Source organism: Penicillium digitatum, chromosome 1 (genome assembly GCF_016767815.1).
Source record: "Penicillium digitatum chromosome 1, complete sequence".
NCBI lineage: Eukaryota > Fungi > Ascomycota > Eurotiomycetes > Eurotiales > Aspergillaceae > Penicillium > Penicillium digitatum.
Window position 1 is genome coordinate 2,350,479 of NC_089384.1, and position 14,498 is coordinate 2,364,976.

General features: G+C 50.7%; 6 protein-coding genes across 6 annotated transcripts; 4 read left to right on the forward strand and 2 right to left on the reverse strand.

Moving 5' to 3' along the window:
• Positions 1–335: 335 nt before the first annotated feature.
• On the forward strand, positions 336–2,027 carry Pdw03_3112 (Protein phosphatase methylesterase, eukaryotic; the record flags this gene model as incomplete). Its single annotated transcript, XM_014677028.1, has 1 exon — positions 336–2,027. The coding sequence occupies one exon, from the start codon at positions 336–338 to the stop codon at positions 2,025–2,027; it is 1,692 nt and encodes a 563-aa protein (XP_014532514.1).
• Positions 2,028–2,396: 369 nt separating this feature from the next.
• Pdw03_3113 (Initiation factor eIF-4 gamma, MA3) lies at positions 2,397–4,940 on the reverse strand (the record flags this gene model as incomplete). Its single annotated transcript, XM_066100388.1, has 1 exon — positions 2,397–4,940. The coding sequence occupies one exon, from the start codon at positions 4,938–4,940 to the stop codon at positions 2,397–2,399; it is 2,544 nt and encodes an 847-aa protein (XP_065955788.1).
• Positions 4,941–5,202: 262 nt separating this feature from the next.
• On the forward strand, positions 5,203–5,583 carry Pdw03_3114 (Dolichol phosphate-mannose biosynthesis regulatory protein Dpm2, putative; the record flags this gene model as incomplete). The annotated part of the gene is made up of 3 exons (XM_014677026.1): positions 5,203–5,205; positions 5,257–5,337; positions 5,398–5,583. 3 exons carry the CDS (start codon positions 5,203–5,205, stop codon positions 5,581–5,583), a joined length of 270 nt encoding a protein of 89 aa, XP_014532512.1.
• Positions 5,584–5,996: 413 nt separating this feature from the next.
• On the forward strand, positions 5,997–6,794 carry Pdw03_3115 (uncharacterized protein; the record flags this gene model as incomplete). Its single annotated transcript, XM_066100389.1, has 3 exons — positions 5,997–6,204; positions 6,652–6,672; positions 6,733–6,794. 3 exons carry the CDS (start codon positions 5,997–5,999, stop codon positions 6,792–6,794), a joined length of 291 nt encoding a protein of 96 aa, XP_065955789.1.
• A 101-nt stretch (positions 6,795–6,895) lies between these two features.
• Positions 6,896–10,270, forward strand: Pdw03_3116 (WD40 repeat-like-containing domain; the record flags this gene model as incomplete). The annotated part of the gene is made up of 2 exons (XM_066100390.1): positions 6,896–7,080; positions 7,150–10,270. 2 exons carry the CDS (start codon positions 6,896–6,898, stop codon positions 10,268–10,270), a joined length of 3,306 nt encoding a protein of 1,101 aa, XP_065955790.1.
• An 894-nt stretch (positions 10,271–11,164) lies between these two features.
• On the reverse strand, positions 11,165–14,491 carry Pdw03_3117 (DEAD box helicase Mph1, putative; the record flags this gene model as incomplete). Its single annotated transcript, XM_066100391.1, has 3 exons — positions 11,165–11,517; positions 11,581–12,497; positions 12,561–14,491. 3 exons carry the CDS (start codon positions 14,489–14,491, stop codon positions 11,165–11,167), a joined length of 3,201 nt encoding a protein of 1,066 aa, XP_065955791.1.
• Between the last annotated feature and the right edge of the window lie 7 nt (positions 14,492–14,498).

A 14,498-nucleotide genomic window follows, 5' to 3' on the forward strand; every position in this document is an offset into this window, starting at 1 on the left:
AGGCCTCCGCTGAAGAGAACCATACATTCACGTGATGGTCCTTATCGTGGATTTTTTTTTTTGCGATAAAAAGATCTTGCCCGCACGAATATCTTCGATCTACAGGGGGGCAGACCACAAACTTCATCTATAAAGCCAAGAATCAATTGGTATTGTGCTAATGCTATAGGCTGCACCGATGAAGTCCATGGCCTGCTACTTTTCTACCCTAAATCTTGCAACCTGATATCACAGCTTGCTTTCGATTCTATACTGCGTTGTTCCCTGTCGAAAACCAAGGTGTTTATTTAGAGTGGTCAAATTTTTGAAAACAGGAAGAGTGAACACATCGCAACATGTCTGCATCAGAAGTACTCCAGGCTCGCAATGAGACAACCATCAGGCTATATGCAGACCCTCACAACCCCCACCTTCACCTTGAACGAGGCATTCAGTATGAAAAGCTAGGCTTTCCGGATCTCGCCTCTGCAGATGCATACCGTGCACTGGCATTACTAGAGTCGGTGGTGGAGCCAGATGAGTGCGAATTCCATGCCAGGCGGAAGATAGACCCTTCCCAGCAGGCACCCCAGAAAGCAGCGAATGAGTCAGATGATGAAGACGAAGACGACAACACTGTGCCCATCACCCAAGAGGAATATGATGCTATCATTGAACAGGTGTACGTCCTTCTAGTACGCAGTCTCGTCCGCTGTGGCTGCTACCGCGATGCATTTGAATTCGGCGTGCGCGGGTTAGCCCTACTCGAAAAGAGATCTGCAACAGCATCATTAGTTGCTTTGAACGTGCAGATGGATCGCATTAAGCAAATCTACAATTCTCGCTCTGGCTCTGGCTCAGAAACCGAAAACATCGACCTGGACTCAATCAATCCCAGTGTCCTCCCTGCACAGGGCTTCGCCCGCCGTGTCCTCTATCCCTGGAACGAACACGAGCCTGACCGATGTTCGCCAGAGACCCTTAAGATGCTCAACGAGCGACTAGCCTTCATTGCACCGAAGTGTGAGGTCCGCGCGGTGGCCTTGCCAGTGCTGCATGCCCCAGCAGACGACGACTCGTCCAGCATGGAAGTCTCGGTGCAGCTCGGCCTCTTCGCAAAGGAAGATATCGCTCCAGATGAGATTATCCTCCGCGAGTCTTCACTGCTCACAGCAACAAACCGTCTCCACGACGATCTCTGCGACGCTTGCAACGCACCGCTCCCAGAACTGTACGCCGCCGAACCCCCTGTCGCCTGCGAGGGCGGCTGCGTCGACATTATCTTCTGCAGCCAGAAATGCCACGACACGGCGCAGGAGGTGTATCACGGTGCGATCTGCGGTCTCGAGGATGGCCTCGACTCTATCGGGAAGGATGTCCCCGATCCCAAGGATAAGGCCGATTACCTGTACCTTCTTCTGCTTGGAAGAGCCCTCGCGATGTCTGCCACACAGGACAAGCACGCGCTCGAGCTATCCGAAGTGAAATACATCTGGGGCGATTTCCACGACTTTAATATTGAGTCTGTCTCTGCAGAAGCAGAGACTACACCCACCACAGACGATACCGCCACTCTGCCCTTCTCCTTCCAGCTCAATGTCCTGCAGCCGGAGCGTTTCCTCGATGAAATGGGTCTGGATCCCTATGCGGTGCTCTACCGCTACGATACTTGGGTTCTCAACACACTTTTTGCCAAGTTCCGCGGTACGGCATCGGGCCGGCTGTCGACTTGGGATGGAGGCCCGGAGCTGTGCGCTGTCCATCCGCTGTGGTGTCTTGCAAACCACTCATGTGATCCAAATGTGACCTGGGAATGGAGTAGCGAGATAAATTTCCGCGCGCGGAGAGACGATGAGACGGCTGTTTGGTCACGCGGACTTGAGATGAAGGAGCTCCGGCCGGGGGGTATTGCGAAGGACTCGGAGATTTTAAATCATTATTGTGATATTGGGTTGCCGGTTCAGAAGAGGAGAGAATGGGCTTCTGGGGCTTTGGGGGGGACTTGTTTATGTGATAGGTGCGTTTGGGAGGCTGGGGAGGTTGAATAGGTTGGTGTTTTTGGGTTGGTGTATAGATCGCGATAGATCATGATGAGATACCCTTTTGACTGCAGCACTAAATGACAATATGACCAAGCGCGCCTAGGAGCTAAAAACTTAATACTGGAGGGGTACAATGTGGTTTATTTTGAAAGTCGAGGGATTGGAATCCTAAAAAAAGCGTAGATGCCCCCTGAATAATCCATTTGCTCCTGATAAATCTCCACAAGTTTCAAATTCCTGACACCAAACCAAATAAAAGAAGTAGAATGTCATGTTGTTCGCTCCAAATAGGCACTATTTCATTATGAACAGCAACACACGGACCGTTCAGCCTATCCACAAGAAGTCGGGATCAAATCGTCAAAGGCTTCTGATTTATCTACGGCGGGGCGGTGTCCGCGAATGGGTTCGACCACGCGATTCTGCCCGGCGCTTGGGAGTAGGCGAGCGAGAGCGAGAGACAGAGTCTGTAGCCTCACGTCGTCGGCGGGGAGGCGGAGACACAGATTCCGAAGAGTATCGTTTTGTGCCTCTGGACGCCGTCTCACGACGAGGCGCAGGTGTGACAGACCGGGAAACTGATCTGGAGTAGCTGCGGTTTCTCCGGCTAGGGGAACTTTGGCCTCGGCGCGGCGGTGTGACAGATCGGGAAACCGAGCGACGAGATCGATAGGGACTGCGACTTGGACTTCGCGAGTCGTAGGAGCGAGAACGTGCTCGGCTGCGCTTAGCCGGTGTGCGGGAGATGGATCGGGATCGGGATCGTCCTGCGGGAGTTCGGGAGCGGCTGTTTGATTCGCCACGACGGCGACGCACTGGGGACCGAGAGCGTGAAGGCGTGTAGCTTTGGCCCCGGGAAGAGGGAGTGAGAGAACGAGAGTAGGAACGGCCGCGGTCTCTAGAAGGAGAGCGGGAGTATGAAGGTGATCGGGAACGGGGCGAGTGAGGAGATCCAGTGCATGTCGAGCACATTGAACGGGATCGATCAGATGGGGTGCGAGAGGGGGATCGAGAGGCGGCTCGTGCAGCCAACGCGGGCACTGTAGGACGGGGAAGGGTTTTAAGGTTCTCACGCATGTCCTCTGTCAATACACCCATACCGATACTGGTGAAGTAGTTGATAGAGAACCTAGTGTGGCGTGGGTTCTCCGTGGGGAAGAGACCCTCGAAGCTCGGTCGCAGTATTTCATCCCTGAAGCGGGCCTGCAGCCCAGGCAGACCAAGATTTTCTGCCAGGTTTTGGAATAGGATTTTGATGAAGATACGGCTGCTGGATGTGGTTTCCTCTTCATTGAGGTGAACTACAGACAAGACATGCCAACCAATCGCGTCGTTGCTGATAAGGTGGCCGAAGAATTGGGCGATGTTGCGCAGTTTGTTTGTTTCGTAACGATGGATGGTATCGTAGTACTTGGCGAAGGTGCCCTCAAACAGGTCTGACCAAAGTCGGTTGATCTTGGCAAATCGCTCTCCAATCAGGCCGTAGAATTTGGAGTAGGTCCGTTCCTGAGAGCAACATTCAATGATCATGGATGGAAGTTCATGCTCCAACCCGGCCGGCAGGTTGATCTTCATCAGCTTGTGGCAGCATTCTTCGAAATCAATGCTGGACATTATTGTGAGATAGATTGTTCGTCGAAGGTTGACCAGATCAGTATTACTCTGATCCTTGATGTCCATCTGTACTTCTTCCGTATCGGATTCTTCCTCTTCGCTTTCATCTGACCGGCCCTCATCTTCCTCGTCACTCTCCTCGCCCAGGATCTCGGCCTTCAACTTCTTGTAGGCCTCCTCATGCTCCTCCCACTCCGCGTCATACTTGAAGATGTTGAGAGTGTCTTGAGTGTCCAGCTCGTCATCCAAGCCGGCACGGTGTGTGATCTGATCTTCCTCTTCCACCAAGTCCAACTCCTCCTTGATTGCTGGGTTATCCTTGTACCGATCCTTGCGCACCTGGAAGAGCACTTCGATCATATATTGCACACGCTTATCGATATCAGCCTCGTGTAGAATGTTTCGGAATTGGTCGAATACGGCGAGTGCGATAGGGGCGTTCATCTCCTCCAGATGCTGACCAACTTCCCGAGTTAGACCAACAGCAATCTCCACGCTGTCGTCCGTTGGCTTGTGCAAAAGAAGCAACAAGATCTGAGCTGCCAACATCTCGTGGGCCACCTGTTGATTGCAGAGGTGCGCAATGAAAGTTGTAGAGGAAATGCAGACTGCCTTGTCATTTCGCTTGAAGGCCTTGCGGAACTGAACAATCAACCGTGTAAGCAGCAAGTCGCCAACCTGCGGAAGCTTGGTGTTGACGATTGAAGCCATCGCTGCGTAGATTGGAGTAAAGGGCAAACTGGCCGCCTGCGCCTTCATAATCGACCGACAGAATAATCCTCGGCCTCTCACTAGGTTTTCCGCGAAGAGTTCCGGAACAATGAACTTGATGTTGGAAACGTTGATTTTGTTGATAAGGCCGTTAATCGACTTTTTCAAAGCTTCCCACGCCATGCGCTGGTATTCCTTGCTCGTCTTGTCCGTGATTTGCGCCTGTAACGCACGGAGTCGGGCCGGAGGGATGTATGTGCCACCAGATCGCATGTTGAGCAGCTTTTCATATTCTGCCTTTGCAGAGGCCTGCTTTTGTTCCTCGGTCATTGGCTTGCGCGCCGCCTCGCGCTTCTCATGTTCGCGAAGACGCTCGGCGAGTTGCCGTTCTCTGTCGTCGGCATGTTTTACGTTGACATTGAGAGTATCGAACCCTTCTCGAAGGGAGTCACGGGGAGGGGATCTGCGACGATTAGGAGAGGGGGAACGAGACGGAGGTGAGCGTTTTCGAGAGGCTGCGGCTGGCGAGTACGACGCGCCCGGCGGAGGCGTGGGCACGCGCACCGCAGACTGGAGAACATCCGAATCGGACATTTCAATAAGTAAAGAGGCCTCCGGGATAGAAAGAAAGTTTGATGTACACCGGAGGGACGGTGGTTGCGGATCTCAGCCGGACTGAGGTTACAAGATGATTCAAGGACGCAGCAGGAGAAAGCTCTAGCGAGATACACGTGACCAGAGGCCAACTAGGAACAGCGGGAGCTCCTGAGATTCCTGGGTTGTTCTGTCCAGCCCAGAATTCATCGACGTTCTTTCATACTTCTTTTCTTTCTTCATATTACCGCTCTTTATCAGAATGGTAAATCATCTAGTCCCATTCAATGGATATGCCCCACTGACTGTGCTTTAGCTGGGCCAATTCGTGGGATCCGTCATGCTTTTGGTCGCGACTGCGATCTTTCTTTACTACACTGCGTGGACCCTGTTGATGGTATGCAGATTATAATCTAGATGTATTATTTGGTTCTTCACGCTGATGTTTGTTTTACAGCCCTTTGTTGACCCCGGCCACCCTCTCCACGACATCTTCCCGCCCCGTGTTTGGGCCATCCGCATCCCCGTCATCCTCACACTCTTGGGTTCTGCCGTCGTAGGCACCTTCATCGGAATTGTCATGATCAAAAGCAACAAGAAGAAGGCAGCAAAGGCCAAGGCTGCGGCTAAGAAGAAGACCTAAGCGACCGTGGACATCATCCCAGGAGAGAGGGCAACTCTCTATGGCAGCACTCTGTACCACCAACATTCCCGAAGCTCGATGGCTGTGAGCAAAACAAGCATTAAGTTTAATTCAATTTTTTTAAGTGCCTTGCAAACACGTTCATTTGGGATGTATTTTGGAGATGGGTGGTCCGAAAGAACAGTGGAGGATAAAGCGGCCATCTGTATGTGAAAACATGGCCAAATCATCACATAGCCTAAACACATGAGCCTGAGTCTCCCGGCTTCATGGTTATTTGTCATCAAAACCTAGACCAGTTGTCATTTTTGCCTGCGCCGCAAAGGACCTGTGACATCGACTCAACCATAACGCTAACCACTCCTTGAAAGGGCCATTTTTTTGGAAAGAAAAACCAAAAGAACAAACAAGGAATGGTCGGGAATATCCAAAGAACGGTAGACTCGGCTGTTGATTCCAACCATGCAGTATCATGTCAAAAGCAAGGAGGCAATGTCAGCAACAAGAACAATGACATCCGCAACCCGCAAGATATGACTAAGATGGCCTTATCGGAGTTTGCATGGTTTGACAGGTTTCCCCTCATGCGTGCATTGTTCATGTATGCCACCAGGCCACAAGGTATATTGTAGAGTCGGGGTTGGTGCATAAAAAATCATGGATAGACAAAACTTTAGAGACCAAGGACCATATCATGCTTTCATTAGGAATGACGCTGTCAAAGGATTATTCCGTGCTCTGACTTAGGCCCCCCTATTTACATACTATCACACCCTAGTAGCCCCCGTACCTGACTGGTGACCTGGGGTCGCCTCCCCTCCCCCTCTTCTCTTATCGCGAACCATAACATCATCCTTCTTCCTTGACTCATCCTCGGACTTCAACCTTGTAACTTGTGCATGCAAGTCATTTTGGACTACAATTTTCTGCACCAGCTTGAACCATCTCAAGCTGTAGCTGTGTTGCTGCTTATCTATTAAAGGTTCCCCGCGTGACTAGAGTGATCTCCGCTCTAGATACGCTGTTAGTGGTGTCTCTGTTCGCCACAACTCCCTTTTTTTTTAAAAGGGTACTGTGAGTACAGTATCAGTATGTATTCCTAGTGTCTTCCGGCCGTGATGTTCGATCACTTGATTGATTCCATGAAAGCCACTCTTCTAGTGTCACTTCCCAAGGTCCCAGTCCCGGTGCCCATTCAGGATCTCGACTAAAACGATCCTGCATATCCGTTCTCAGACCACAAATAAGGTCCTGAGAGCGGCTTCACTCTGTTACTTCTCTATCGCCTCTCACCGAGGCATCATCTATTTGAATGCTCCCGGCCGCATCTGACGATCTCATCCGCCAGCATAACCGATTACCCGAAGACGACAACTCCTTTGAACCGGACCAGAATCGGACCATTTTAGAGCATGAACCAAGTGCGAAAGGCAAAAAGAAGAAGAGCAAGAAGAACAAGGTGGCCAGAGCTCTAACCGAAACCCCACTGGGTGATATGTATGTGCCCACCGCTGATTGCCTGTTTTCTGATGAATGCGCGCCATTAACGCCAGATTGCATGGATAGTCTACAACCCTCTGCCCCAATACCAGAAGAGTCTCTTTCATTCCCAGATCCTGAACATCTTATTGAACGTCATGTGAACCCAATTATCACGTCTCCTGTCTTGGATGTCTTCGACTCTCTCGATGAGCCAGCGGGTGACGACCTCACTAGCCGCACCGACACGTGGGCGCAGTCGGTGCCCTATGGAAAGAGCCCGCCCACCGATCTAATGGATGGGGATATCCCAAGTGCATCGCTGCCTAGTGCATCGCCCTTGAACTTTCCAACGATTCAAGAAAGGAGTTGCTTCATTCACCCTTCCTCGGCATCTCCTCAGACTCGGACTTTACCATCTAGCTATGGTCATAGCTACCGAAGCAGTCTGAACTCGAGGCAACAGTCTGTAGACAGAAGAAAGAGCCACTCTTACGGGGGCCCAATGAATAATCACGCACCTCCCCCCCACCTCCCTCAAGCACATTTCTTCGGAGCACCGGATATTGATGTCCTTCCAACTCAAAATCGATCAACCACCAACGGAAGTTACTCATTTTGTAGCTTCGATACACTGCCTAGTTTGTCACCTAAAGGCTCGCGAACCGGAATGAACGTTTTGCTGGTTGGGACAGATGGCGCCGTTGAGATCCTCGCCATCGAAGATTGCCGAACTCGGCTCGTGGGGCAGATCACTGGGCTAAATGGCCGTGTAATCGAAGCCAAACTCTTATATGGCAGCCCAATCAGCGACCCGTTTTCATCGTCCCAGCCGCATGTAGCTGTCATTGTTCATGGGCCGTTGCCGCCACATGAGGAGGAAGGTCGAGTGTCGTCTGCAACATCGGATGCAAATGAAATTCCTCCCTCGACTATTCGCGGTCACTTTAACGACAAGCGCTCAGCGCGAGAAGACATCCAATTCTACCAAACCCGAGTTGAAGTTTACTCTTTCCGAACCGGCGAACATATCTCTACCTTGTTTGCAAGCAAGCCTGTGCCATGTCTGGAAAGTTATCCTGGCGTCCCATCCTTTGCACCATCGCCTATTGGAAAATTGAAGCTCTTCACAACCGGTATCTACATTATCTTAGCATCCGGCGTCAGCGGGGAAGTTTATGTTTATAGACATCTCCTATCCCCAGATACCACTCCATACCAGTGTCTGGGTAAGACATGGACTGGGGTTCAGTTTAAAGAAACCCGGCGTTACTCGGCCTCTTCAAGTTCTACAACTGATCCAGATGGGACTCGCACTGACTCTCCTAATGGGGTTTCTACCCTGGAAAGTCCCATCTTAGCCGTACAAGGAAGGTGGCTTGCATTCGCTCCCCCATCCTCGGCCTACAGAGGATCGATCCAGGGCACTGTTCCTTCCAGTCTGATTCTTGGCAAGGTTGCGGGCATTGAAACTCGTAATCCTCCTGCTGTACCCTCAGTGTCGTGCACAACAGATGTAGGAGAAGGGGAGAGTTTCTTTGACAAAATGGCAAGAGGCGTTGCCCAAGAACTCGTTAGAGGTGCCCGCTGGATGGGTGATCAGGGCATGCAGGCCTGGAACAATTACTGGAATACCCAGCAGTCAGCCGGCACCTCTCCACGACGGCCACCTCAGGCACAAGACCCACAGACACAGGGATATGGCTTATTACCTCCAACCCATGCACAGGATACCCAAACGTCAGCCACAGAGCCAGACACCGTATCCATCATTGACCTGAGACGATTCGAAGACGGCACAGATATGCGAAACGTGTTTATCCACCCAGTCTCGACGTTTCAGGTTCCTAATGGTTGCAGCTTCTTGTCCTTTTCTCCGAATGGCTTGATGTTGTTCACAGCGAGCAAGAAGGGCGATGTGCAATACGTGTGGGATCTCATGCAACTCAAGCACTGTCGGTCTATGGCTTTTATGGCTGATGACCAGACTGGGCAGAATCCCAATGTGCGCCAGATTGCTAGATACGCACGGTTGACTACATCTAGTATAGTTGATGTGATTTGGACTGCGCCGGTGGGCGATAGATTGGCTGTAATTACACGTAAAGGCACCGTCCACGTTTTCGATCTACCCCGAAGCGCATTCCAATGGCCCCCATTTCGCCGTGCAAAGCCTACTACAAACAAGCCGCCGGCTCCCGACCCGATGACAGATGAGGTGACTGGTCAAGCTGTGGGTGGCAACCCGTTGTCAGCAGCCATGAAGTTGGTAGGCGGTAAAACGCAGCCATTCTTCTCCGCTGTCCGGGGTCGTGTCCCATCTACGGGCGCTGCATTTCCCAATATGAGTGGATTTGCGTTACCTTCTGCTGCCAGTGTAAAGAGCGGGAAGGTTGTCGCTGCAGGCCTGAGCAAGTCGATGGGTGCTGCAACAGGTACTGTGAATACTTTACGCCATGTCGGAGAGAACCGTTTACACTTGCCCGGGCTAGCTCGAGACCTTGCACCCTCCCGGGTGACATGGATTTGCAGCAAGGGTCTCATATTCTTGGGTGTTGTGGATGGCGGGTATTTCAAGATGTACCGCCTCAAGCGGGCTAATGTACCCGGCCACAAGAACCGACAACCTCACTCCGTTGTCGGCGGTAAAGAGTCTCAGATCAAACTACCTGACAATCTCCAGGGTCCTTGTGGATCGGCTCCTTTATCTGCCTTTGATCCAGAACTAGAAGTCCATGCCTCTCTTGTTCTTCCCTCGGTCACTTTCCAGCCATCTAGTGCTGCAAGATCGTTTTGTCAGCCTCTTTCCCAGGCGGAGATTGAGACAAATACCCCATATCAGCCGTTTCACACGGACCAGCGAGTTGGCTTGAGTGTCTTCTCCTCTGGCAGCGATGCAAGTGAACCGAGTGGACAATGGGTCTTTGGCAACGATATCCCGCTAACCAAAGTACACTTGAGGCCCTTCAACAGCTCTAGCGATGAACATGGCGATGACGAGGATGAGAATGCCGTCATCCATGGACATTCGCTTGGGGCTGGGGGAGATATAGAAAACCTCATTACTCTTGGAAACAGCACAGCCAATGTGGAGGAAGTTGTTATCACCACTCGTCGCAAGAAGAGACACTTCACTCCACTGAAAGCCGACGACGGTTTCTTTGAAGATGATTGTGAGGTGCTTGACTTTGCTAGGGATCGTGTCTGATTGACTCTACATCTCCTCTCAATCGTCTTGTTTTCCCTCTGCACTCATTGCATTGGTTTAGAAGTCTTGCTCGTGCGCCGTCGCCGATCGCAACTGGAGTCTGGTACTTGCTATTTCCTCCTCTCTCCCCTCCTTTCGATTTTATTTCGCCTTGACTATCTACATTCTAAACACATACACAACCCATACTATCTGTTTTTCTTTCGAGGTGGGTTGTTTTCGGCTCTCGGATTTCTTTGCTCTCGAATTGACGTTCCACGTTTGATATCGTTCACAAACACACAAATACCGAAATACCCAGATCCAGCCCCGAACGTTCCTGGAGTTTTCATTTTCTGATAGATGGGAGGTTTGACGATGATTCACAGTCAGGTTAATTTCTCTTTTAGGGCAGTGGGAGTGACATGCACCCTTTCAACAAGCCCTAAGCTAGAATAGATTACAACCACCAGGAAATAAATAGCTGCAAAGCACCAAAAAAACATATAACGTGTTCCGTGTATGCACATAGTGTAGGAGTGATAACGGTAAAGAGGTAGGCAGGTTTGGATACGTTCCATCATAACATTCCATAAAATATTCCATAAGAAAATTCGGCTGTATGTGCGGCCTCAAGACGTGTTTTTGAAGGATTTTTGCTTGGACGTTTCTCCTAAAATTGGTGTTCTAGCCACAATCCAGGCGATAGAAAAAGGCCAATCTATGAAATGGACTTTCTCTGTGTATAACCAGGAATGATTGTACATGTAATAGCAGTGACCAATTTATTGTACGACCTATGCAGGTCTAGCTATGGGAATAAATATGATAAAGTGTATCCAATGGCGTTCTATGTTCAAACGTGGCAAGAGCCCCCTTATATCCCAATAGCTTCTACCGCCTGTCTCTATTCCATCACTCGTCACTATCTTCAATAATTGGTCTGTTTGGTTTCCGGCCCTTGGGTTTAGACCCACTACTAAACAAAAGGCTAGCATCCATCAGCTCAAAATCCGAGTCATCATCTCCGAAGTCATCATCTATGGATGCAAAACGATCGTTCTTGTGCTTGGGTTGATGATCTGGAGATAACAAGGAAACAACCCCCCCGCCAGCGGGGTTTGTAGTGGCCTTGGTGGAAGCTCGTCGAGCGGTCGTTTTAGATGGCGTTTTCAAGGGCTTTGCATTGTGTTGATGCTTCTCTTTTGAATCAGGCCAAAGCGTTTGACTGGACTCGTCCGACGAAGGGGGTTCGCGGGCCAGAATCTCTTTGAATCGATGGTCGCAGTTAGGGCCGGCTTCATGCATCTTCTGCAGGGCAGTCACCATACGTCGCGTGAGGGAGCCATGCTTGACGTTCTTTGTGGGCCTTTCAATCAGCTGCAAACGTGGAAAGGCGTCGTTGCGGGGGAACCGAATGAACTGCGGAGAAGTGGCACCGATATTCTGATAATGATGTTCAAGATCAGTTTGCTCACTCTTGCTGAGAACAACATCCTCCACCGATGGAACATCCACAGGCTCGGGCGTGGGGGTCCGGGGTCTCTTTTTGGGAGTTGCTGCCTTTTTGGATGCAGTGGCTTTTTTCTTCTGATTTTTGTCGCCAGCCAAAGTCGAGGCTCGAGTGAACCCTGTCTCCACATCGTCGGGCATGTGGAACACTTTGGCAGGTCGCTTCGGTGCTCGCCCTTTGCGCTTCGGCTCGGGTAGTTCGTGTTGCGAGTTCTCTGGGGGGATGTCGATCTGTCGTTTATCGGGCACTGGACGAATGCCCGCGGGTAAGATGCGTGCAGAACGATCATCGTGGAACGTGAATCTTGAGCCGCTGGCAATCATCTGCTGCATTTTTTCATAATTGTCTTTAGCCTTATTGTAGGAGTCTTCTTCTTTGCCTTTCATCAATAGCAAAGTGATGTTACCGGCCCGCTTACGGCCAGTTCGACCCATGCGCTGGAGCATGCGAATAGGCGATGCCGACGAGTCAAAGCACACGATCAGATCAACCTCTCCAATATCCAATCCTTCCTCGCCAATGGAGGTCGCAACGATCGTGTTGTATGTGCCTTTTTTAAAATCATCAATGATCCTGAGTTGCGTCTTCTGGTCCATGCCTTCAGAGCCTTTAGCGCTTGATTGACCCACAAAAACGTGAGGCCGAATCATGGGCTCGTATCTTTTGAGCACTCTCGTGACCTCTTCAGCGCTGTCGCGGAAATGCACAAAGATCATGACGCGAGTCGCAGGCTGACTAGTGCCGTCAGACACCTCTTTCCCCTCCCCCCTATCCATGAAGTGATTCAAAATTACTGACTTGAGATATTCCAATTTCGGGTGACCAATGAACTCTGGGTTCTTACTCCATGGTTCAAGATGGCTGAGTAATTTCTTGAAGCTTTCATCTTGTACAACTTGCTTTTGGTATTTGCCACCTCCGCCCTTTTGTCCCTCGGAGTTTGATTTGAAATGAACGACATGGCGATAGAAAGGCACGATGCCATGATACTTGAGCAGATCGATAGCGTGGGCTAAACTAGCAAGAACAGTGAAGATTGAGTTGACTTTGCCTTTTAAGCCGAAATGGGCATTCCGACCCGCGTCGGACTGCATCCATTGTTGTCTCGCCACTGTGAGACCGTATGCTGTTAGCCCCATGGGGTCACGTCCCCAGTAGGCGTTGAGGGTCCGGAGTTGGTCAAGTAAAGGCTGCAAGGCCGTAGACATGAGGTCCATGCAAAAAACCATGTCATCTGAATTCTCAAATGTTTCTATTTCGATATTGCGAGCGTGGACGTACTCGCGAATGTCAATTGAGTTCTCTGTACGGATTTCGACACGCGCTATGTCCAGGCCATCAATAACCGCCTGCACCGATTCGACCGTGGAGCCCGGCGTTGCTGTAAGCGCGAGCACGCGGAAACTGTTGTTGAAGCGTCGAAGGAATTTGACCACCTCCACATATGCATAGGCACCCGTCGCGCGATGAGCTTCATCAACCACCAACAACACGATTCGCTTTGGATCGGCGATTCCGGTCTTCAGGTCATTGATCAGTGTTTGGGGTGTCATGAAAAACACCCGCTTCGATTTCCACTCTTCGGCGCGAATGCCAGGAGATGCCCCTCCAGTGAGCATGGTCGACTTCGAGCGTGGGATCCCGGCAATGTCCAAGCAGGCTGAAACCTGCTGCGAAACTAAGGGTTTCGTTGGTGCTACAAAAATGATTTGTGAATCTTTCGTCCAGCGAAACCAGTTCAGCATAATTGTAGCCGCTATGAATGTCTTTCCCAACCCTGTTGGCAAGGCCACGAGTAGATTGTGAAACAGGCCTGCCTGAGTGATGTTGAACTGGTAATCTCTGGTTTTGCCCAAATTTGTGGGGTAGACCCATGTTTCTAAAGCCTCTTTTACAAGTTTGTGATGGGTCGGTGGTTCAGTCTTCTCTGGTGTACCCCAGTCTTGTTGTCGCGGTCCCAAGATCTCGGAGCTTGGGGCAATCATGCCAAATAGTGTGCTCTGTCTTAGATGAGGTTGTCGAATTGGGCCTCGGGATTGATTAAATTGCGGAACTGCAGGCTGGACTGGCCGTGCTACTGGTGACAATGATGGCGAAGAATCAAATGCACCTTCAGGTATGTCCTCCAGCTCAAACGGGATATCCACCGAGACACGCGAGTTTGTCTTCTCCAGCGGGGCAAGCGTTTTGGTGACAGAATTTTTTGATAAACTTGGGGACCGGAAGGCCTCTCTTGTTGTTTTCTCCTCCTCAAATGAATCCAAGGAAGCTGCGATAGCGGCCATCAACTCCTCATCGTCATGGAAATGATTTCCCTCCTGTCCACCACCACTATCCTGTTCTCTAGTTTCAAATTTTGGTTGAGATGGTTTTGCAACAGGCTTCTGCCATCGCGGACCCCGTATTCGTTCCGGACTTGAGGAGGGTTGCGTGAGTTGCGTGACGAACATGTTATTTTGGATGGTGGCTTGCTTCAACACACAGCTCTTATTTTTGGGGCGATCACGGTATTCATCAAATCCAGGAGGTGATTCTCGGTACCCGGAGAGTAAATCGTCATCCTCCATATCAGAGAACGAGTTGATCGAAGAGCCGTTATCGTCACCTTCGCGCTCTTTCCCACGATTTCGAATGCGGCGGCGTTTTGCGGGACGCGAGGACCCATCGGGGGTTCCAGGGACTACAAAGTCGTCATCATCGAAGTAATCTGACTCGGAGTTAGTCGACATCGCGTGG